The sequence below is a fragment of the Somniosus microcephalus genome, chromosome 10 (genome assembly GCF_052327205.1).
Source record: "Somniosus microcephalus isolate GS21.2 chromosome 10, FLI_Smic_1.0, whole genome shotgun sequence".
NCBI classification, from domain to species: domain Eukaryota; kingdom Metazoa; phylum Chordata; class Chondrichthyes; order Squaliformes; family Somniosidae; genus Somniosus; species Somniosus microcephalus.
Genome location: NC_140996.1, coordinates 76,815,826 through 76,839,985, shown reverse-complemented (window position 1 = coordinate 76,839,985; position 24,160 = coordinate 76,815,826). Strand labels below are relative to the sequence as shown.

Genomic DNA, 24,160 nt, shown 5'->3' with positions numbered 1-24,160 from the left:
CTGTGCTCACTGCCCCGTGGTCCTAACTCGCACCAAGTCCCGTTCACCCCTCACTCCTGTGCTCACTGCCCCGTGTCCTAACTCGCACCAAGTCCCGGTCACCCATCACTCCTGTGCTCACTGCCCCGTGGTCCTAACTCGCACCAAGTCCTGTTCATCCATCACTCCTGTGCTCACTGCCCCGTGTCCTAACTCGCACCAAGTCCCATTCATCCATCACTCCTGTGCTCACTGCCCCGTGTCCTAACTCGCACCAAGTCCCATTCATCCATCACCCCTGTGCTCACTGCCCCGTGTCCTAACTCGCACCAAGTCCCGGTCATCCATCACTCCTGTGCTCACTGCCCCGTGTCCTAACTCGCACCAAGTCCTGTTCACCCATCACCCCTGTGCTCACTGGCCCGTGTCCTAACTCGCACCAAGTCCCGTCCACCCATCAGCCCTTTGCTCACTGCCCCGTGGTCCTAACTCGCACCAAGTCCCGTCCACCCATCACCCCTGTGCTCACTGCCCCGTGTCCTAACTCGCACCAAGTCCCATTCACCCATCACTCCTGTGCTCACTGCCCCGTGTCCTAACTCGCACCAAGTCCCATTCACCCATCACTCCTGTGCTCACTGCCCCGTGTCCTAACTCGCACCAAGTCCCGTTCACCCATCACTCCTGTGCTCACTGCCCCGTGTCCTAACTCGCACCAAGTCCCGGTCACCCATCACTCCTGTGCGCACTGCCCCGTGTCCTAACTCGCACCAAGTCCCGTTCATCCATCACTCCTGTGCTCACTGCCCCGTGTCCTAACTCGCACCAAGTCCCGTTCACCCATCACTCCTGTGCTCACTGCCCCGTGTCCTAACTCGCACCAAGTCCCGGTCACCCATCACTCCTGTGCGCACTGCCCCGTGTCCTAACTCGCACCAAGTCCTGTTCACCCATCACCCCTGTGCTCACTGCCCCGTGTCCTAACTCGCACCAAGTCCCGTTCACCCATCACTCCTGTGCTCACTGCCCCGTGTTCTAACTCGCACCAAGTCCCATTTGTAGTGTATGTAACCGTTCCACCTTTAAGAGAACTATTTTAGTAACCGTTCCACCTTTAAGAGAACTATTTTAAGAGTTGCACTACTTTATCTTGGCTGCTGTATACTGTAATACCGGCGGTGACCAAACCGGTATATAGGTGCTGTGTAATGATTTATTGGGCAGTTCCGCCCTGACAGTGGCGACGAGTACGATCTTACCCTGCGGCAGAGATACATCCAAGGCAGTTTAACGGGCGTCGAGAAGAGGCATCCGCCCTCATCATTCTGCTGAGAAAAGACTCGGGTCTGCAGAGCAAAGGAAGAATTCTGACACGAAGCCTTCCATCAGCAACAGGCAGTGATCATCCCTTCTATCACGGTGGTGGGTAAGCCGATCAGCGACGAGCAGCAAGTCGGCCACGTTGACTGTGAGTAGGGGAGAAAAAGAAAAAAAAAGAACGGAGGATATAAGGGCGGAGAACTCGACCACGGCCGGGGAAAAGAGCCGGACAGAAGTCGGGGCCAGAGGCGCGGAAGCCGCGGTGACTGCAAACGCAGCCGGTGAGAGAGACCGGGCTGCAAGCGGGCTGGGAGACGCAACAGCGTCGAGAGAGAGCTCGACCGCGACCGGTGAAAAAGGCCGGGCAGCTACCGAGGCCGCAAGGCGCAGCGACCGGGACGATCGTAAGGCGCGGGAGAAAATAAAAAAAAAAAACCGCGGCGAACTCAGCCGCAGCCGGGGGGGAAAGGACCGGACTGCAAGAGGGGCTGGGAGGCACGATCGTAAGGCGCGGGAGAAATTTTAAAAAAAAAAACGCGGAGAACTCAGCCGCAGCCGGGGGGGAAAGGACCGGACTGCAAGAGGGGCTGGGAGGCACGATTTGCAAACCGCTGGGGAGGGCGAACGCAGCAATACCGCATTCGCCATTACAGCCAGCGGGGGAGAAAGGCAAACGCGGGAAGCCGCCATTTTCGTAGGCGGGGGAAGAAGACGAGCGCGGGAAGGAGCACGGGAAGCCGCCATTTTCGTAGGCGGGGGAAGAAGACGAGCGCGGGAAACCGCCATTTTGTAAAAGAAAAAAAAAATTCTTTTTGTTTCTCAAGAAGATTGCGAGGATGCCTAAGCGTGGTAACATCAACGATTTCGATCCCGATGTTGAAGATTGGGCCACGTATGTAGAATGCATAGAGATATATTGTAAGGCAAATAAAATATCAAATGAAGATAAAGCACTAACCTTACTCAACTCAATGGGTGCAAAGACATACGGGCTATTGAAGCATCTTCTATCACCAGCTAAACCGGCGGATCAGACTTTCGCTAATATTGTTGCTGTCCTGAAGGATCATTTGAACCCCACACCGCTGATGTTAGCGGAACGATTTAAATTTTATGCGAGAACGCAACTGAAAGAGGAAAGCAACGCGGAGTATTTAATTGAACTGCGTAAGCTAGCGAAATACTGTCAGTTTGGGGAAAGCCTGACAGAGGCACTGAGAGACAAATTCGTGTGTGGATTGTCGAAAGAAGGAACACAAAAGCGGCTACTTGAAGAGAATGATCTTACACTTGATAAGGCTGTCTCTATTGCAGCATCGCACGAAGCCGCAGCGAGAGGCACTGCGGAAATGCAGCTGAAGGCAGCGGTACTCAGCGTAGATCAAATGGCTTCGGGTACAACGAGATGTTATTGTTGTGGGAAGACAACACACGATCAGAACCAATGCTGGTTTAAAAACCAGGAATGTAGAAAATGTGGCAAGCTTGGTCACATAGCTAAAGTATGCCGGTCAGGAAAGAAGACCAGCAACAAAAAGTCACCGCAGGAAAGGTGCAGAAAGGTAAATAAGGTGGCTGAGAAGAGTTCGGATGAACAGAATTTGGATTCAGACTCCAACAGCCAGGAACTGGGTAGTCTGAGAATTCACAATGTGAGTAAGGAAGCTGACCGACAAACTATCTGGGTCACACTGCAGATAGCAGGAGTCCAAATGAAGATGGAATTGGACACCGGATCGGCGTTGACGGTCATGAATAAGCAAGATTACAAAAAGTTATTCACACATATTCCCCTACGGGATACGGAGATAGTATTGCAGACATACACGGGGCAAAGAGTATACCCCATCGGAAAGATAAAAGTCAAGGTGAGACACAAGGGCAAAGAACACCAAGGAATGGACTTATATGTACTACCTGAGGGAGGTCCACCACTTCTGGGACGGGAGTGGATCAGGAAAATAAACATGGACTGGCACCCCCTAAAAGCAATGACAGAAAGTCCAGAAAATGAGCGGGAAGTCCTGAGGTGTCCAACGTGCAACAAAGTCTACAAACAAAGGGTGAAAAACCTGTTTCAGAAGCACGTGCTGCAGTGCAGAAACCAGACTTCACAGGAGGATGGTGACGGGAACAAAGCCCAGGATAATGCTTCAAACAAAAGGAGGTACCCCCGACGCAGTGCCCGGGCCCGCTCAACTACATTTTTCGGGTTGACTCCCTTTTATAGTGGCAAGTCATATGGTGAAGAGGATTTTCCATTTTACCGAGATCCTTTGGGGAAGAAAAGAGGAGAGCAGTCAACTCTCAAGGGCAGGTAGACGGAGCCGATGATCCAAGCACGTCCTCTGACGAGGATATGGAATACTACTACAATTTCACCAGAACTGTCATCACGTCCGATCGCGAGGGAAGACTCGAGCCGTGCAGTTTCTTTGACGGCGAGGAAGATTGCCGCCTACCCAGGATCAGCTCAGACTCTGGAACTGATGATGGTAAGATCAGCCCATGTGCAAAAGACAAGTCTAAAATGGACTTGCAGACTAATGACGGCAAAACGAAGGAGTGCATAAATGCTTCAGAAGAGAACAAAGTATCAGAACAGAATTCCACTGAACAACAACAACATAGTTTGACAGAGAATTCTGAGTCTGTCCAGTCTACAGACATGCACATTTCTGAGGAACACCGGGCTCGAACTCAATTCAATCTCAAACTACAACAGCAATTAGAACAAATGATTCGCCGTTTTGAGCAAGAGATGAATGCAAAGAAAAAGTTCTTTGACACAGAGTGGGAGAATCTGGAAAGAGCAGAAGCAGCTGATTGAGAAAATGGAACAGGAACACACAAACCGTCTGCGCGATGAGGCCAAACGAATCAAAGCTGAGCAAGAAAGGGAATATGTCAAATTCATCGATCAGTTGAAAGCTAAGAAGAAAGAGCACCCTTTTGTGAGCAGTGTCAGCAGTAATAAGCCACTCGGGGAATTGGTGGCAGAGGCAAAAGCTGAAGTGATGGAGGAAATAGAAGACCGTAGAGAAGAAGCAGAAGATGATGACTCATCTGAACCATTATCACCCCTACCAGGTCACGCACGTGGTCCCTCCGAACTGAGCCAAATCAGTCTGGAAGTAGAAAAACTTCCCAAGGTACTCGAGCCTTTAGAAGTCAGCAATGCTGGTTCTGAGGTTACGAAAGTTCAAGCTGTTAAGTCCAGTGAAGGACTATTAGATGAGTCACCCCAGCAACGACAAACTACTCCACAACTCTATACGCCTAATGATGAAGCAGAGATACCCATAGTATCTACCTCCGATTCGGTGATACTGGAACCAGATGAACCCGACACTGGCATTCAAGCCGAATCGACCTTGCCAGAAGAACCTACTACACCACCGAGAACTACTACACCACCGAGGCGTTATCCGAACCGAGTCAGGAGGCGCCCCCTCAGAGACTGAATCTGTGCACTGTTTTTACATGAAGTTGTGTATATATGTTATGATGTTATGTTTAATGGGGAATATATACATATATACTGTTAAGCTAAAAAGGGAGGATTGTAGTGTATGTAACCGTTCCACCTTTAAGAGAACTATTTTAATGGTTGCACTACTTTATCTTGGCTGCTGTATACTGTGATACCAGTGGTGACCACACCGGCATATAAGTGCTGTGTAATGATTTATTGGGCAGTTCCGCCCTGACCTTCAACCAGTAAAGACCTGTTAAAGTTTACTCTTGTGGTCTGTGTAGTAATTCGCATTATAACACACAGACTTAACACCATTCACCCATCACTCCTGTGCTCACTGCCCCGTGTCCTAACTCGCACCAAGTCCCGTTCACCCATCACTCCTGTGCTCACTGCCCCGTATTCTAACTCGCACCAAGTCCCGTTCACCCATCACTCCTGTGCTCACTGCCCCGTGTCCTAACTCGCACCAAGTCCCGTTCACCCATCACTCCTGTGCTCACTGCCCCGTGTCCTAACTCGCACCAAGTCCCATTCACCCATCACTCCTGTGCTCGTTGACCTACATCGGCTCCCAGTCCACCAACGCCTAGAGTTAAAATTCTCATCTTCGTGCTCAAATTCTTCCATGTCCTCGCCCCCTCCCTATTTCTGTAACCTCCTGTAGTCTTACAATCCTCCAAGAGCTCTCCATTTCTCCAACTCTAGCCTCTTGTGCATCTCCCACATTCATCTATCAATTAAATGCAAGTTAATATCTGAATAGATATCTGATGAATGGACTCTATTTTGAAATGTGCCAATGAGTGGCTTACTCTAATCACGCTGGGACACATCAACCAGTACCTCTCCTTAACTGCAGTGTTTTCTAAACCTTTTACTGTTTCAGAACTCTAGCAAATATGGACGTGACCCTGGGGATCCACAGCAAATATTGCCACACTATCCTAACCTCCAACATACAGTGTCAGGTACCCAAAAAGGAAACACTGCTGTTATTGCAGAAAATGTATTTAATGTGCTGGAGAGTCAACTAATACAGAAATGTTTGGGTATAAGCTGTGGCTCAGTGGTAGCACTCTCACCTGAGTCAGAAGTTTCTAGGTTCAAGTCCCACTCTAGACATGCACATTTCTGAGGAACACCGGGCTCGAACTCAATTCAATTTCAAACTACAACAGCAATTAGAACAAATGATTTGCCGTTTTGAGCAAGAGATGAATGCAAAGAAAAAGTTCTTTGACACAGAGTGGGAGAATCTGGAAAGAGCAGAAGCAGCTGATTGAGAAAATGGAACAGGAACACACACAAACCGTCTGCGCGATGAGGCCAAACGAATCAAAGCTGAGCAAGAAAGGGAATATGTCAAATTCATCGATCAGTTGAAAGCTAAGAAGAGCACCCTTTTGTGAGCAGTGTCAGCAGTAATAAGCCACTCGGAATTGGTGGCAGAGGCAAAAGCTGAAGTGATGGAGGAAATAGAAGACAGTAGAGAAGAAGCAGAAGATGATGACTCATCTGAACCATTATCACCCCTACCAGGTCACGCACGTGGTCCCTCCGAACTGAGCCAAATCAGTCTGGAAGTAGAAAAACTTCCCAAGGTACTCGAGCCTTTAGAAGTCAGCAATGCTGGTTCTGAGGTTACAAAAGTTCAAGCTGTTAAGTCCAGTGAAGGACTATTAGATGAGTCACCCCAGCAACGACAAACTGACACCTCATTTGCATCTTCTAGGCTGGAAGGAGGAGGCCCACGATTGGGATGAGGATGGGAGGGTGGCTGGTGATCAGGGCTGGGGAAAGCCAAAGGCTTTCTTAAGGGCCCGGGGGGGAGCACTCCTGCTCCTCCTGGCCCACAAGGAGTGCTAAAAGAACCAATTGCCTTGGGAGCCAGCAGCTCCTGCCTCCGTTTCACTGCCGAGATTCCCGACCTCCGGGAAACCCATACAGCGCCTGTTAATTTTTAATTGGTCTCCCAATTTCACTGTAGTATCCAGATGTACATATGTTAATAAGCGTACTGCCTCTCCACGATGGGACACCTGGATGCACCAATTGCAAGGTACATTTCCTGTACCTAAATGGTGAGGCCTGAGGGCGGCCCTGTTATTGGGTTTCAGGCCTCATTTCAATGAAGTGAGTGAGCTGTGGAATGTAAGAGGCAGCTGGACCGGCGATGTGTTGCTGAAGATCGTCGGGTAAATCAGAACAGGGGGGCAGTTGGTGGGGGTGGGTACGGTGATGTTCGCTAGCTGAGGGGCTGCTCGGTGGCCGGGTTGTGAGGAGTGACCTGCGTGCTTTTAATGTGGAGTCAGTAGGAGCAGTCCTGCCAGTTAGCGCCGTGTTAACACGAGTACAGCTCATGGTGAGTGAAGCGCTAGGGCGTTCAAGATGTGCAGTTCCCTAATTTAAATAAATTATTTCCACCGTTGAATGTTCCAGACGTGCACTCCTGATGCCAGGACAACCCCTTTATCCAATATGGCGGGTGGCACACTTTCGACCGCAAATGTGCGCACGCTTCCTGCCCGCCATATTTAAAACAAAATTGTATTTTTTTGGGGGATGTGGGCATTGCTGGCAGGGCCAGCATTTAATGCCCATCCCTAGTTGCCCTTGAGAAGGTGGTGGTGAGCTGCCTTTTTGAACCGCTGCAGTCCTTGTGATTATGGTACTCCCAAAGTGCTGTTAGGGAGGAAGTTCCAGGATTTTGACCTAGCGACGATGAAGGATCGGCGATATACTAAGTCAGGATGGTATGTGACCTGGAGGGGAACTTGGAGGTGGTGGTGTTCCCACGCGCCTGCTGCCCTTGTCCTTCTAGATGGAAGAGGTCGCGGGTTTGGGAGGTGCTGCCGAAGAAGCCTTGGCGAGTTGCTGCAGTGCATCTTGTAGATGGTACACACTGCAGCCACGGTGCGCCGGTGGTGGAGGGAGTAAATGTTTAAGGTGGTGGATGGGGTGCCAATCAAGCGGGCTGCTTTGTCCTGGATGGTGTCGAGCTTCTTGAGTGTTGTTGGAGCTGCACTCATCCAGGCAAGTGGAGAGTATTCCATCACACTGCTGACTTGTGTTTTGTAGATGGTGGAAAGGCTTTGGGGAGTCAGAAGGTGAGACACTCGCCACAGAATACCTAGCCTCTGACCTGCTGTTGTTGCAACAGTATTTATATGGCTGGTCCAGTTAGGTTTCTGGTCAATGTTGAACCCCAGGACATTGATGGTGGGGGATTCATCGATGGTAATGCCGCTGAATGTCAAGGGGCGGTCTTTAGACTCTCACTTGTTGGAGATAGTCATTGCCTGGCACTTCTGTGGCGCAAGTGTAACCTGTCACTTATCAGCCCAAGCCTGAACGTCGTCCAGGTCTTGTAGCATGCGGGCATGGACTGCTTCATTATCTGAGGAGTTGCGAATGTCGCTGAACACTGCAGTCATCAGTGAACATCCCCATTTCTGACCTTCTGTTGGAGGGAAGCTCATTGATGAAACAGCTGAAGATGGTTGGGGCTAGGACTTGCTATATTGGAGGCCGTATAGCGCCCGAAATACAGGCACTAAACAGCTGAATTTCTAGGCCCATGATGTAAATAACTAGGAATAGGCTGTTTTGGCAAGGGAAAAACAAAGTTTCTTGCATAGTAAGCAAGTTTTGTAAAATTCTAGGTAATGTTACAGGATATATAGATGTAATATTTGTATCTTTAAGTATCTATCAGTAGGTTTGAAGCAGTCATGTTAAATATTGCTTGAGTAAATTTGCTATATTACGTGCTTATAAAGGTTGCAGCAGGACTGCGGTAAATGCCAGAAACCATTGTCCAGAGTACATGCAACCTGTGAGCAATGCCCTAGGAGATCATATGTGCATAAATACAGTGCCTTCAGTGAGAAGGAGAGACTTGTAGAAAAAGGAAGCGAGAAAGTGGTAATAAGAGTTGGAGGCAAACAATGAGAAAATATGTGAAAGACAGAAAGTAAGGAGACTTGGAATGCAAACAAAAACCAAGCAAGAAGGAAACTTACAAGAAGATACAATTTTTCCCCCCATTTTGTGCAGGAGCAATATCATGGGTGATCAATTAACACTAAATGTGGAAAATTCTGATTTGAACTACTGAAATGTAAACTTTTCAAGCCTAGGTTACTTACCAACGAGCTTGAGCCGTTTTGTATCTAACCCGTGTAAAGATGTTGATCCATGTTTACTGTTCTAGAGTGCCGGATGAAATCAACCCAATACCTAACTCGTCAAGATCAACCTAAATTAGCATACAAGAGAATAAAAGGAAGAAGCCCAGGAGTCCTTTTCCTCCCTGGATTTGCATCTACTATGAAGGCACACTTAGCAGTGGCACTTGAGGACTTCTGCAAATCACTTGGGCATTCATTTATAAGGTGCTGTATGGAAAGATTACAATAGGCATCTCTATTACGTATTGCACTTCTATAAGTACAATGTTTGCTGACATTGGACACCTATTGCTCCAAAATGGCAGCTTGGTTAATCTCAATTTACTGTTAGGCTGCAATATATTTTCCCCTCTGGGATGTAATTTTTCCCTCTATTCCCTGTTGCAGTGATTAGAGTTAATATCTCAAATGTAAAATAAGATCAACATTTTACATTATAGTTGTGGTGGCTTCATTCACAGCTTGCTTTGCCCACTCGAAACTGTGTGTCAGTAACAATAGGAATGCAGCAAGGTGTGAGTTATCCAGTTCTCCTTTCTATATAATTCAAGGTTTGGTAAACCATTTAACTGGTGTAATTAGAGGGATTGATTTAATTTAAATCCAATTAATTAAAGGGGATACTAGCATCTAAAATCGGGCAGAGGGTGTCCATAACTAACAATAAAAAATTTAATTAATTACATAGAATGGAGCAGGTGATGTGTTACTGTTGCGAGATGTGGGAGCCGGTGGACCCCATTGAGGCTCACGGTGATTACGTCTGTGACAAGTGTCTGCTGCTACAGGAACTCCAGCTCCGTGTTGATGAGCTGGAGTCTGAGCTTCAGACACTGCGACACATCAGGGAGGGGGAGAAGTACCTGGACTGTGTATCAGGAGGTGGTCACACCTATGAAGTTAATTAAGTCAGATGTAGCCCATGGTCAGGGACAGGACGGGGTGACTACGAGTGAGGCAGGTACGGGGATCCAGGAGGTAGAGCTGGAGGAGCCGCAGCCCTTGCTCTTGTCCAACAGGTTCGAGGTTCTTACCCACTGTGGGGACAGGAGCAGGGACTGCAGGGAGGATGAGCAACCTGGCCACAGCACCGTGGAATGGGGGGCCATTCAAGAGGGGGGAGTAAATAGAAACGTTGTAGTGGTAGGGGATAGTATTAGGGGGATAGATAGAGTTCTCTGCAGCCGAGAGCGAGAGTCCCGAAGGCTGTGTTGCCTACCCGGTGCCAGGGTTAAGGACATCTCCTCTGGGCTGGAAAGAAACTTGCAGTGGGAGGGGGTGGATCCAGTTGTCGTGGTCCATGTTGGTACAAATGACGTAGATAGGACTAGGAAGACGGTTCTGTTCAAGGAGTATGAGCAGCTAGGGGTCAAATTAAAAAACAGAACCTCAAGGGTAATAATCTCTGGATTATTACCTGAGCCACGAGCAAATTTGGCTAGGACAAATAAAATTAGAGAGTTAAATGCGTGGCTCAAAGACTGGTGTGGGAGAAATGGGTTTTGCTTCCTGGGACACTGGCACCAGTACTGGGGCAGGAGGGAGCTGTTCCGTTGGGACGGACTTCACTTGGCCAGTGCTGGGACTAGAGTCCTGGCGGATCATATAATTAGGGCTGTAGAGAGGGCTTTAAACTAACTAGTGGGGGGGAGGTTCCTAGAGAGCAAATAATAAAAATGACAACAGAGAAGGTCGTAGACTTAGGTAGCAGTGGGGAAATTAAAAACCAGAGCGTGTCAGGAAGGGGCAGAAGGTATGGAGTAAAAGGTAAAGTAATAAAAAGGGCAAAAGCAGGAACTAAGTGTCACAAAACATATTTGAAAGTTCTCTATCTGAATGCACGTAGCATTCGTAACAAAATAGACGAGTTAATGGCACAAATAATTACATATGGGTATGACCTTGTGGCCATTACAGAAACATGGCTGCAGGGTGACAATGCCTGGGAATTAAACATACCAGGTTATTTAATGATCAGGAAGGACAGGCAGGAAGGAAGGGGAGGTGGGGTGGCTATGTTAATAAAGGAAGGAATCACTGTAATACAGAGAAATGATATTGGATCAAAAGATCAGGATAATGAAACCGTTTGGGTGGAGATAAGGAATAATAAGGGGAAAAAAACACTAGTGAGCGTAGTCTATAGGCCTCCGAACTGTTGCAATTCTGTTGGACAGAGTATCAATCAGGAAATAGTTGAGGCTTGTAATAAGGGAACATCTATAATTATGGGGGATTTTAACTATCATATTAATTGGACAAATCAAATTGGGCAGGGCTGCCTTGAGGATGAGTTCATTGAGTGTATTAGGGATGGGTTTCTTGAGCAGTATGTAACTGAACCGACCAGGGGGCAAGCAACCTTAGACCTGGTCCTGTGTAACGAGACAGGATTAATTAAAAATGTCCTAGTAAAGGAGCCCCTTGGAATGAGTGACCATAACATGGTTGAATTCCATATTCAATTAGAGGGTGAGAAGGTTGGATCTCAAACAAGCGTGCTAAGCTTGAATAAAGGAGACTATGAAGGTATGAGAGCGGAATTGAGTAGAGTGGATTGGGAAAATAGATTAAAGGGCAAGATGATACATGATCAGTGGTGTACATTTAAGGTGTTATTTTACAACTTCCAAAAAAAATATATTCCACTGAGAAGAAAAGGGTGTAAAAGAAAAGACAGCCATCCGTGGCTAATTCAAGAAATTAAGGATAGTATTCGACTAAAAACAAGGGCATATAAGGTAGTCAAATCTAGTGGGAGGATAGAGGATTGGGGAAACTTTAAAAGGCAGCAAAAAATAACAAAAAGATTGATTAAGAAAGGGAAGATAGATTATGAAAGTAAATTAGCAAAAAATATAAAAACAGATAGTAAGAGTTTTTATAGTTATATAAAAAGAAAAAGGGTGGCCCCTTAGAGGATGAGACTGGGAAATTAATGGTGGGAAATATGGAGATGGCAAAAACACTGAATGAATATTTTGTATCAGTCTTTACAGTAGAAGACACTAAGAATATCCCAACACTGGACAAACGGGGCTAAAGGGGGGGGAGGAGCTAAACACGATCAAAATCACTAAGGAAGTGGTACTCGGTAAAATAATGGGACTCGAGGCGGATAAATCACCTGGACCTGGTGGCTTACATCCTAGGGTCTTGAGGGAAGTGGCGGTAGGGATTGTGGATGCATTAGTAATAATTTTCCAAAACTCCCTGGACTCAGCAAAGGTCCCGGCAGACTGGAAAACTGCTAATGTAACACCCTTGTTTAAAAAGGGCAGCAGACAGAAGGCTGGAAACTATAGACCGGTTAGCCTAACATCTGTGGTAGGTAACATTTTGGAGTCCATTATTAAGGACATTTGGATAATCATAATTTAATAGGACAAAGTCAGCATGGTTTTATGAAGGGGAAGTCATGTTTGACAAATTTGCTGGAGTTCTTCGAGGAAGTAACATATAGGGTGGTGAAAGGGGAACCAGTGGACGTAGTGTATTTAGACTTCCAAAAGGCATTTGACAAGGTGCCACACAAAAGATTATTGCTTAAGATAAAAAATCACGGGATTGGGGGTAATATTCTGGCATGGATAGAGGATTGGCTATCTAACAGATGGCAGAGAGTTGGGATAAATGGTTCATTCTCAGACTGGCAATCAGTAACTAGTGGTGTTCCGCAGGGGTCAGTGCTGGGTCCCCAACTCTTTACAATCTATATTAACGATTTGGAGGAGGGGACCGAGTGTAACATATCAAAGTTTGCAGATGATACTAAGATGGGAGGGAAAGTAATGAGTGAGGAGGACATAAAAAACCTGCAAGGGGACATAGATAGGCTAAGTAAGTGGGCAGAGATTTGGCAGATGGAATACAATACTGGAAAGTGTGAGGTTATGCACTTTGGCAGGAAAAATCGTAGAGCAAGTTATTATCTTAATGGCAAGAAACTGGAAAGTACTGAAGTACAAAGGGATCTGGGGGTCCTGGTGCACGAAACTCAAAAGGTTAGTATGCAAGTGCAGCAAGTGATTAAGAAGGCCAATGGAATGTTGGCTTTCATTGCTAGGGGGATAGAATATAAAAATAGGGAGGTATTGCTTCAGTTGTACAAGGTATTGGTGAGACCGCACCTGGAATACTGCATACAGTTTTGGTGTCCATACTTAAGAAAAGACATATTTGCTCTCGAGTCAGTACAAAGAAGGTTCACTCGGTTAATCCCGGGGATGGACATATGAGGAGAGGTTGAGTAGATTGGGACTCTACTCATTGGAGTTCAGAAGAATGAGAGGCGATATTATTGAAACATATAAGATTGTGAAGGGGTTGGATCGGGTGGATGCGGGGAGGATGTTCCCGATGATGGGTGAAACTAGAACTAGGGGGCATAGTCTTAGAATAAGGGGCTGCTCTTTCAAAACTGAGATGAGGAGGAACTACTTCACTCAGAGGGTGGTAGGTCCATGGAATATGCTGCCCCAAAAAGCTGTAGAAGCTACATCATTACATAAATTTAGAACAGAAATAGACAGTTTCCTAGAAGTAAAGGGAATTAAGGGTTACGGGGAGCGGGCTGGAATTTGGACATGAGTCTAGTTTCGGATCGGACATGGCCCTGTGGGTAGCGGAGCGGGCCCAGGGGCCGTGTAGCCTGATCCTGCTCCTATTTCGTGTGTCTAATTCTGTTAGATTCAGGAGATGGTTCTGTGATAGTAGATTGGCGGTTAGGATCAGATCAGCCATGATCTTATTAAATGGCAGAGCAGGCTCGAGGGGCCGATTGGCCTACTCCTGCTCCTATTTCTTATGTTCTTATATAATTCAAGGTTCCGTTCCTCTTTTTCCACCCCCAATACAAAAAAATATAAAGATCACTTGAAATTATGAGTGTGTGCAAGCCAATTTCTTGTATACCTCTAGAATATAAGTTGTAAATCTCTTTTTCTTCTGTATATGATTGTTCTAGTTATAAAACATGGGGTGATCAATTTTAGTTTTAAGATTTACGTGTAGCATTGAAAAAGCATTAAGTATTTTATTTGCCTTCATTAAAAAAAAAAAAAAAAAAAAAAAAAATTGTGTCCCAGATTTGCTGGCAGCCAATGCTAAGCTAATAAAACTCTGTTGTCATCGACGGATAAACGCATAATGAGCTTGGTTTACACACTCATGATTTCATGCAAGCAATCAGTCACAATCTGCAATTTTATATCTCATTCCTACATTTGTTTTCAACTATGTCTCCCTTTTAGTTTTTCAAACGTTATTGATTCTTGGGTACTTTGGGAGATTATTTTTTCATTTTCTCTGTGAATGCCTTTCTTCTGCTTGGAAATCTTCCTCCTCAGTCTTATAAATCCCCAACCCACTTTGAGGATCAGCATTAAATCATGTGAAACGGGTATGTGTGCCACATCTTGATTTCTTTCTACAGTACTGGGTAGTATTGTAATCTCCATTATGCATTTCTCACCTTTCTTCACTCGCTTTTCTATTGCTCTCTGCCTTCATCCTTTTTATTCTTTGGTACTGCTAGAGATACTTCTTTTTTCCTATGCCCCCTCTCTTTCCTTACCAACAATTGTTATTACTTGGACTTCAATTTTAGCCCTTGCTTGTCATTGCTCATCCAGAATTCTAGTTGCCCATCTTCTCTTTCCCCTCCACCCCTAGTTAATCCTCAGCGCACCTTTCCTCAACTTCTTCATACCCAAATAGCCTTAACTTTTCTTGGGTCTCTTCATTTTTGATTATATTTTAAATAGTTCTTTGATTACTGATATATGTGTGACAAAGGGCTCAAATACCAGAGGGGACACATTAAAATTTAGGATGTTAAGAGTAAGAAGGGATGTCAAGTGGCAACTTGTAGAGTAAGTATCTAGGGAAGGACATTGATGTGAACAGTCTAAATAGTTTCAAGAGGCAACTAGATAACCTTGGGTGAGAGAAGAAATTGGGGGATTTTATTATGGTGATAAAGTAGAGTTGTGATGAATTAAAAAGGATTGGGCTGGTTGGGTTAAATGGCCTTTTCTTACTCCTAATTTTTTTAATGTTCTTTTGTAAAATTCCCAGTATGAGTTTTCCATTTGTTCCAAAAAGAAAACCATTTTTCTGCCTTATGGTGGAAGATTTGTAGCCTCACTGGGTATAATCAATACCTGTGATTGTTGGCTATCTCTGAATGGTATCGTACTTTCCGTGCTTAGCAAGTCTTTCATCTGAAAAGTTTGTAGATACTGAGTTGTGACTCTCTAACAAATTGCCCAATGTCTCTTTAAAATGTACACCTTTACTAATAAATTCAGCAGCTTTATAACAAACTCTTTGATATGTTGGGTCTGCAGTAATTCTTTAAACACCTTTGATGGAAGTTGGTGAATCACTCCTCTTAACCTTCAGAGAAGTTGAACACTTAATTTGAATCACCTTTGCTCATTGTCAGGGTGTCATCAGTTCAGTCTTTCCCAAAAGATTTGAGATTGATTCAAGCAATAATCTTTTTCAATTTCATAGGTGTCAAAAAGTAGTGGTCATGTGTTTTTTTTCACACATCAAATCAAACAACCACTCATGCAACTATTTTATTAATGTAGATTACTATATCAAATAAAACCACAGTTTACATAGAATTTACAGCACAGAAGCAGGCCTTTTGGCCCAACTGGTCTATGCAGGTGTTTATATTCCACATGAGCCTCCTCCCACCCTACTTCATCTAACCCCATCAACATATCCTTCTATTCCTTTCTCCTTCATGTGCTTATCTAACTTCCCCCTTAAAAGTATCTATGCTTTTGACTCAACTACTCCCTGTGGTAGCAAGTTCGATCTTCTAATAATAATCAACTTTATTGTCATTGTTAGTGCACAAGTGCAGTACAACGAAATGTAGGCTTGCGGCTCCCGAGAGTGTACATTTAGATTAAGACATTTAAACATTAAACATTCAACATACATTTGGCTTGTAATACATTAACATAAACATAACCATAATAAAGTGCATTGGCAGATGTGCAGGCTTTAGAGTTTATTTGTGGAGTTCAATAGGATGACAGCCCTGGGAAAGAAGCTGTTCCTAAATCTGGTCGTACGGGTGCGAATGCATCTGTAGCATCTCCCAGATGGCAGGAGGGCGAACAGACTGTGGCTGGGGTGGGTAGGGTCTTTGATGATGGACCGTGACCTCCGTAAACAGCGTTTCTGGTATATGTGCACTATGGTCGGTAGCCGGGTGCCGGTAATGCGTTGGGCAGTTTTGACTACCCGCTGCAGGGCTTTCCGGTCATAGGAGCTACAGCTGCCATACCATACTGTGATACAGTTCGTCAGGATGCTCTCTATTGTGCAGCGGTAAAAGTTAGAGAGGATCAGGGGTGACAGGTTACATCCCTTCAGCCTCCTTAGGAAATATAGGCGCTGCTGGGCCTTCTTCACCAGAGAGGAGGTATTGAGGGACCAGGAGAGGTCTTCTGTGATGTGGACTCCGAGGAACTTAAAGCTTTCCACCACAGCCCCATTGATGTGGATGGGGGTGTGACTTCCGCCTTTAGGCTTCCTGAAGTCCACAATGATTTCTTTGGTTTTCTTGATGTTAAGGGCCAGGTTGTTATCGGCGCACCACTTCACGAGATGCTGGACCTCCTCCCTGTAGGCTGACTCATCGTTGTTGATGATCTGGCCTACTACCGTGGTATCATCCGCAAACTTGATGATGGCGTTGGAACCATGAACAGCCACACAGTCGTGGGTGAAGAGGGAGTAGAGGAGGGGGCTCAGCACACATCCTTGTGGGGCCCCTGTGTTCAGGGTCGGGGGGGGGGAGGTGTGGTTACCTAATTTGACAGACTGGGGTCTGTTTGTTAGGAAGTCCAGGGTCCAGTTGCAGAGAAGGTTCTCATGAATTCCTTATTTGATTTACTGGTGACTATCTTATATTTATGATCCCTAGCTTTAGATTCCCCCCACAAGTGGAAAGATCTTTTTTGGGTCCATCCTATCAAATCTCTTTATATTTTTAAAGACCTATTATGTCACCACTCGGCCTTCTCTTTTCTGGAGTAAAGAGCCCCAGCCTTTCCTGATCGTTATAACCTCTCAGTTCTGGTATCATCCGTGTAAATCTTTTTTGCACTCTCTCCAGTGTCTATATCCTTTTTGTAATTATGGAGACGAGAACTATACACAGTATTTTAAAAGTGTGGTCTAACCTAGGTTCTTTATAAGTTTAACATAACTTCTCTGTTTTTCAATTCTGTTCCTCTAGAAATGAACCCAGTGCATGATTTGCATTTTATGGCCTTGTTAACCTGTGTTGCTACTTTTAATGATTTGTGAATCTGTACCCCCAGATCCCTTTGCTCCTCTACCCCATTTAGACTCTCGAGTACGTGGCCTCCCTATTTTTCCTACCAAAATGCACAATCTCACTTATCTATATTGAAATTAATTTGCCATTTACAAGCCCATTCTACAAATTTATTAACATCTTCTTGTATTTTGTCAGTCTTCCTTAGTATTAACTATACCTTCCAATTTGGCGTCATTCGCAAATTTTGAAATTGTACTTCCAATTCCCGAGTCTAAATTGTTTATATAAATGAAGAACAACAGTGGTCCCAGTACGGATCCCTGTGGAACTCCACTTTCCACCTTCTGCTAGTCTGAGTAACTACATTTAACTCCGACTCTGCGTTCTATTTTGTAGCCAGCTTGCTATCCATTCTGCTACTTGTCCCCTAACTCAACATGTTCTGTTCTTATATGTAAATGACCTGGATATTGGAATACAAAGTAGAATTTCTAAATTTGCTGATGACACCAAACTTGGGGGTGTGGCAAACAGTGAGGATGATACCAATCGACTGCAACAGGACACAGAAAGGCTAGCAGAATGGGCAGACAAGTGGCAGATGGAATTTAATACAGAGAAGTGTGAGGTGATGCATTTTGGCAGAAAGAACAGGGAGAGGCAATATACACTTAATGGCACAGTTTTAAAGAGTGTGCAGGGACAGAGGGACCTGGGAGCTAATGTGCATAGGTCCCTGAAGGTGGCAGGACATATTGAGAGAGTGGTTAGCAAAGCATATGAGATCTTCGGCTTCATAAATAGAGGTATTGAGTACAAAAGTAGAGAAGTTATGCTGAACCTTTATAAAGCGCTGGTTAGGCCACAACTGGGAGTATTGCGTCCTGGTCACCACACTTTAGGAAGGATGTGAAGGCCCTTGAGAGGGTGCAGAGGAGATTTACCAGAATGGTTCCGGGGATGGGGGATCTTAGCTACAAGGACAGGTTGGAGAAGCTGGATTTGTTTTCATTAGAGCAAAGGAGGTTGAGGGGTGATTTGATAGAGGTGTACAAGATTATGACAGGTTTGGATAGGCTAGACGGGGAAAGGCTGTTCCCACTAGTTAGTGGTACTAGGACTAGGGGACACAGATTTAAGGTTTTGGGCAAGAGATACAGGGGGGATGTGGGGAAAAACTTTTTTATGTAGCGAGTGGTGAGGACATGGAACTCGCTGCCGACGGAAGTGGTGGAAGCCGAGACACTCAATGTTTTCAAGGGGAGACTGGATAGGCACTTGAGGGAAATAAACTTACAGGGCTACGGGGGCAGAGCGGGGGAATGGGACTGACTGGATTGCTCTACAGAGAGCCGTCACGGACTCGATGGGCCGAATGGCCTCCTTCTGTGCCGTTATGACTCTAGTCATGAGTCTACTCAAAGGCCTTTTGAGAATCCAAGTACATTACATCTAGCATTACCCTTATCTACTCTTTCTTTTACTTCTTCAAAGGATTCAATAAGGTTGGTCAAGCATGAACTTCTGTTTTTGAAATCCATGCTGACTTCTTTATTATATTTTTGGTTTCTAGATGTTTTCTATTACATCTTTAAGTAAAGATTCCATTATTTTTCCTACCACCAACATGAAGCTAACTGGTCTATAGTTCCCTGGACTTGTTCTATCTCCCGTTTTAAACAAAAGAAACTTACTTCACACCATTGGAATCTTAATTAACAGGAGGTTGACCATGAGACGCTTTGCATGTGTGGGTCAGACACATAGGTTTTTACAGTGGAACAAGTGAGTTCCTTAAATTAAAGGAAAATGCTTTTTAAAATCTAAAAGATTATCTGCAATTTAAAGCAACAAGACAATCCATTCTAATGTTATATGCAATTTGAACATAGATCCAATGAAACAAACAGCAGACAGAGAAAATAGATAGTTGTTTTAAGTTTCTCTTGTAATCGTCATTCATATTTTACATGTAACTTTCTGTCAAGTCATTTATAAAGCTGGCAGTTTGAAGTCTTGTGCCTTACAACATTTGGTTTTGCCTCTAAGGTTTGATTATACGGGATGTGGTGCATCTGGAGGAAACTTCGGTGAGTGTACAATAGGCCAATGGAAGAAGGATGTTTTGTCTGTGCTTGATGAGCTCACAGAAGGACCGCAAGTAAGATTTTACGGCCTAAGTAAATTATTGGGAACAGACTTGCTTTCCAGTAAATTCAGAGGTATATAGGGTAAATGACCATTGGCTCTAACTGTAAAAGGCAAATGTTTATATTGCCAACCAAATACAGTCCAAATGGGGAAACAGAAAAAATAGTTTCTAAGTTCACTTGTACTTTACTTTTGGGTTGATAACTGGCAAAATGGTAGGAAAAAAACACTTCATCTGTTGAAGGGAAAAAGTACCTGAGGACATTAGCTGTTTAACAAATCTCCGCCTTGCACCCCCACTCTCCAGCCCACTGAAGTAGCTTTCCTGGGCACACGTTCTTGTCATCAACATATCTCTATGTTGAACCAGACCGTTTCCAACTTTGACGTCTTATTCAACCCCGTCTGCGTTTCTGACCCCCATATCCTCTCCATCACAAAGACTACCTATTTCCACCTCAGTCCATCTGCTGCTGAAACCCTCATCCATGCCTTTGTCACCTCTAGACTCGACTATTCCAATGCTCTTGTGGCTGGCCTTCCAACCTGTACGCTCCATAACCGTCAGCTCATCCAAAACTCTGCTACTTGTATTCTATCCTGCAGCAAGACCCACTCGGTCTTCACCTCTGCCTTGTTGACCGACATTGGCTCACGGTCCCCCAGTGCCTTCAATTTAAAACTCTCATCCTTGTGGTTATATTCCTTCATGGCCTTGTCCCTCCCTATCTCTGTAATCTCCTCCAGCGCTACAACCCCTTCTTCCAAAACTCTCCGTTCCTCTGACTCTGGCCTCTTGTGCAATCTCCCTCCCTTTCCTTCTTTGGCTCGAATTGCCTTTTTTTTCCCCCCTTGTGCCTCTGCGCAGCGCCATGGAACATTTTTTTCTATGCCAAGGGCTAGAGATACAAAGGTTTACTAATGATATTTGGGTATGAACCCACCACAGCCTGCCCCAGTCAGCTATGCCAACCTTGCCACTACCTGATTAGAGTTACCAAAATAAAGGCAGAAAAATCGATTAGAATGGAGTTCAGCAGAGACGCAGCAGGCTGAATGGCCTACTTCTGAGCTGTAATTTCCATGAGTGTAGACTTGCACTGTAATTATTTTTGCAGTTTGCTATCCTCGCACAACCTTTCAAAGTGCAAAGCTTTCTTTAAACAGAAACAAAGCTTTATTTCTCCAACTGTAGAGAGAGCTTGTGGTCCATTTGGTTTTAGGAATACACCTTTGTCCCCAGGTTTGACAGAGAACTGAGTTTTGAGGAACATTCCCCATAAAATTACACTGCCTTGCCCAAGTTCCATATCTGCTTATATGGCTGAGAAGATGTTGGGGTCCCTTGAAACTTTCCCAGCATCAGTTACATATCAGTCCATTATTGGCTCATTTCATTTGTCTCCAAGTATCCAACTGGAAGTTGTGTAATCGCATCATCCCGCCAACTGCGCCCCCACTCCCCACAAGCTCAGCCTTCATTGCCATCTGAAGTAATCATCTTGGCTTTAGCTCTGACAATCAGAACATTAGTTAAAAGTGGTTACAGAGGAGAAACATGATATCACTGAAAAAGCCTCTCCTTGGAGACCTTTTAAGTACTCTTAAAGTAATGTCATCAGCTTTAAGATGGAAACTATCCCTCTTCTTGGCTGTAGCTCTAAAGCAGCCTGGGCTGTCCTATAATGGGGGAATGACACCTATTCCAGGATCAACTTTTGGGACTGGCTATGGTGTTGATTCTGCACATAGGCTCTGTAGCGCCGGTAGTTTTGGCCGGCTTTGAAGAAAAAATGGCATCCACCTTGCTTCCGTCCACTTCTGGTGTGGCCTGCGCTGAGCGCCATCTTGGTGAGGGCGATAGCGCGGGCGGTTCGTGTGCACGCCGGCAGTATGCAGAGTAAGCGGATCGTGACGTCAGTCAGCGTGTAACGCTGATTTGAAGCACGACCTACCATTTTCAACCTCTCCGCTCTATTCAACACCCTCTCCTAAACACGCACAGCTGAACATGCGTTCAGCTGCATGAGGGACCCCCCCCACCAGCACGACTTAAAGGGATCCAACTTGCAGGTTAGTTGCTTATTGCTGACTCTTGCATAGTTTGTAGGAGTACTGGGTTACTGGAAGAGATTTGGAAAGTTGCTAAAATGTGCAGGGAGTGCTGCTGGACATTGGGAAGGCTTTGGCTGTTACGGGAAGGCCTCGGAGTACACCACTTGTTCCCAGTCAATGGGGCTCTAGTTGCAGTCTCCCTCGTGCTGCAGCATGACAGGGAGCTGGAGCAGAGGCAGCAAAGAAGACAAGCTGCTCGCAGAGAGAGTAGGAGGACTCCTCTCAGCAGGAGGCCTTACCCACCTAGGGTTTTCAGGGAGCACTTTTACCTGCACCTAAGCCAGGAGCAGTGTGTTCAGTGGCTCTGCTTCACCAAGGAGGTGGTCACAGAACTGTGCCACCTCTTGGAACCAGACTTGCAATCTTCGAGCAGGGCGACAATGGCGCTGCAGGTGGCCCTCAAGGTGACCGTGGCCCTGAATTTGTTTTGCCAGCGAATCCTTCCAGGTTGAAACAGGTGACATAGCAAACATCTCGCAGTTTGCTGTCCATTGCTGCATCCGGGAGGTCACAGAGGCTCTGTACGCTAGGAGAGGGGACTTCATAAATGGAAAGGAGCGCGCACGTGGCTTTGCCAAGGTTCCCCATGGTGCAGGGTGCCATTGACTGCACACACGTGGCTTTGTGGGCGCCGCATCTCAATGGTGAGATGTACCATAAAAGCAAAGGGTACCACTCGCATAATGTGCAGTTGCTGTGTGACCGTGCTCAGCACATTATGCTGGTGAAGGCCTGCTATCCTGGCAGCAGTCATGATGCATTCATCCTGCGCCAGTCTGCTGTGCCAGTAATCTTCCAACCACCATGTTGAACCCGAGGGTGGCTGCTCAGCAATGAGGGCTATCTGCTCTACACCTGGCTGATGACTCCCCTCTGCAACCCCACCACTTGTGGCCAACACTCATTTAATGAAAGCCATGCTGCTATGAGGAACTTCATTCAGCAGACCATCGGGGTACTGAAGCAATGGTTCCGCTGCCTTGCCCGCTCAGGAGGAGTCCTCCAGTACTCGCCGGAGCAGATGTCCCAATTTGTGGTGGTCTGCTACATCCTCCACAACTTGGCCATCATGAGGGCGCAGCCCTTGCCACTACGGGTTCTGCGACCACCTCAGGAGGAAGGGAGGAGGCAGCCTGTGCACCCACGTTCCGGATGGGCTGTCTGTGAGCACGTCATCAGATTCCGCTACCCCTGAATGAAACTCCAGATCCCCATTGCTCAACACTTCCCACCTTACCATCCCTCAGTCACAGAACATCACAGCGTCCTCTTGGCCACAATGCTGAAAGGAAAGCCATCAAACATAACAAAGTCAATTAATCACCCTTATGCATTTCTTTAGTGCCTTTCTTGCATGTGCCTTGTAATGTATATACCTTTAAGGGGGGGAACAACTTTTTACAGCTCATGTATACTGTAGTACCGGCAGTGACCACACCTGTACATAGCACTGAGTAGTAATCTGTACAGTTCAGTTCCAGAGTGAGCCACGTTGAGTAAACACCTGTTGTACCGTTCTCCTGCAGTCTGTGTCTTACTACTGACGGACACGACATTGGCGACGAGGCAAATTCGATCCTACCTGCAACTCTGCATCACCTCCCAGGGATTCGTTCCTGGAGACCAGTAGATTGGAGGTCAAGGCCAGAGACACGGGCGTCGACCACGGGCAACCGCCCAGTCATCCAGCAGAGACTTGAGAATTGCGGGGGAGGCTGTTGAGAGCCAGGCTTGGCTTTCCAGTCGCGGTGGTCCAGCGAAACGGGCTGGCAACAGGTAGTGCGCAGACCCTTCCCGGACAGCGGCGGGCTAGAGCCCGACCGAGCGGCACAGCAAAGGGCCGAGCAGCGTCGACGGAGAGAGAGAGAGAGAGAGAGAGAGAGAGAGAGAGAGAGAGAGAGAGAGAGAGCAGAGCGCACAGGGCGCAACTGGTGTTCAGGGGCCGAGCAGCGTCGAGGAGAGCGAGAGAGACGCGCAGAAACCCGCGAGGCGCCGCCATTGCCACGAGGACCGCCGAGAGCGGTGTTGGCAGCAGCGGGGGAGGAAGGAAAGCACGGGAGACGCCATTTTAAACCACACCCAAAATGCCGAAGAGTGGCAGTATCACCGCATTTGACAATGAAGTCGAAGATTGGACTACATATGTCGAACGAATAGAGGTATACTGCAAGGCAAATGAGGTGTCAGATGACAAGAAAGCACCGGTATTGTTAAATTTAATGGGTGCAAAGACGTATGGCTTATTGCGAAATCTAGTAACCCCAGCGAAGCCAGTAGAAAAGAGTTTTGGAGACATAGTGACGATACTACAGGAACATTTAAACCCCACACCGCTGCTGATAGCAGAAAGATTCAAGTTTCACAAACGGAACCAGCATAAGGATGAAAGCAATGCTGAATATTTAACAGAACTGCGCAAACTATCGAAACACTGCCAGTTTGGAACGGGACTGGCAGATACCTTAAGGGACAAGTTTGTGTGTGGGCTTCAAAGTGAAGGAACCCAGAACCGGCTTTTATCTGAAAAGGACCTTACGCTGGACAAGGCTTTCAGCATTGTGGTATCATATGAAGCAGCAGCACGGGGCGCTGCAGAGATACAACGGAGAC

General features: G+C 46.1%; 1 protein-coding gene across 4 annotated transcripts in view; it reads left to right on the top strand.

The window, feature by feature from the left end:
• Positions 1-24,160, top strand: part of LOC147111553 (palmitoyl-protein thioesterase ABHD10, mitochondrial-like) — a 60,824-nt gene that overhangs the window by 3,999 nt on the left and 32,665 nt on the right. For 2 of the 4 annotated variants that reach the window (XM_085998624.1, XM_085998622.1), the window contains exons 2-4: positions 5,667-5,748; positions 8,994-9,174; positions 19,334-19,445. In XM_085998624.1, coding sequence (XP_085854750.1) covers positions 5,667-5,748; positions 8,994-9,174; positions 19,334-19,445 — 375 coding nt within the window. The remainder of the gene's footprint in view (positions 1-5,666; positions 5,749-8,993; positions 9,175-19,333; positions 19,446-24,160) is intronic. The other 2 variants (XM_085998623.1, XM_085998625.1) reach the window with 1 other exon arrangement.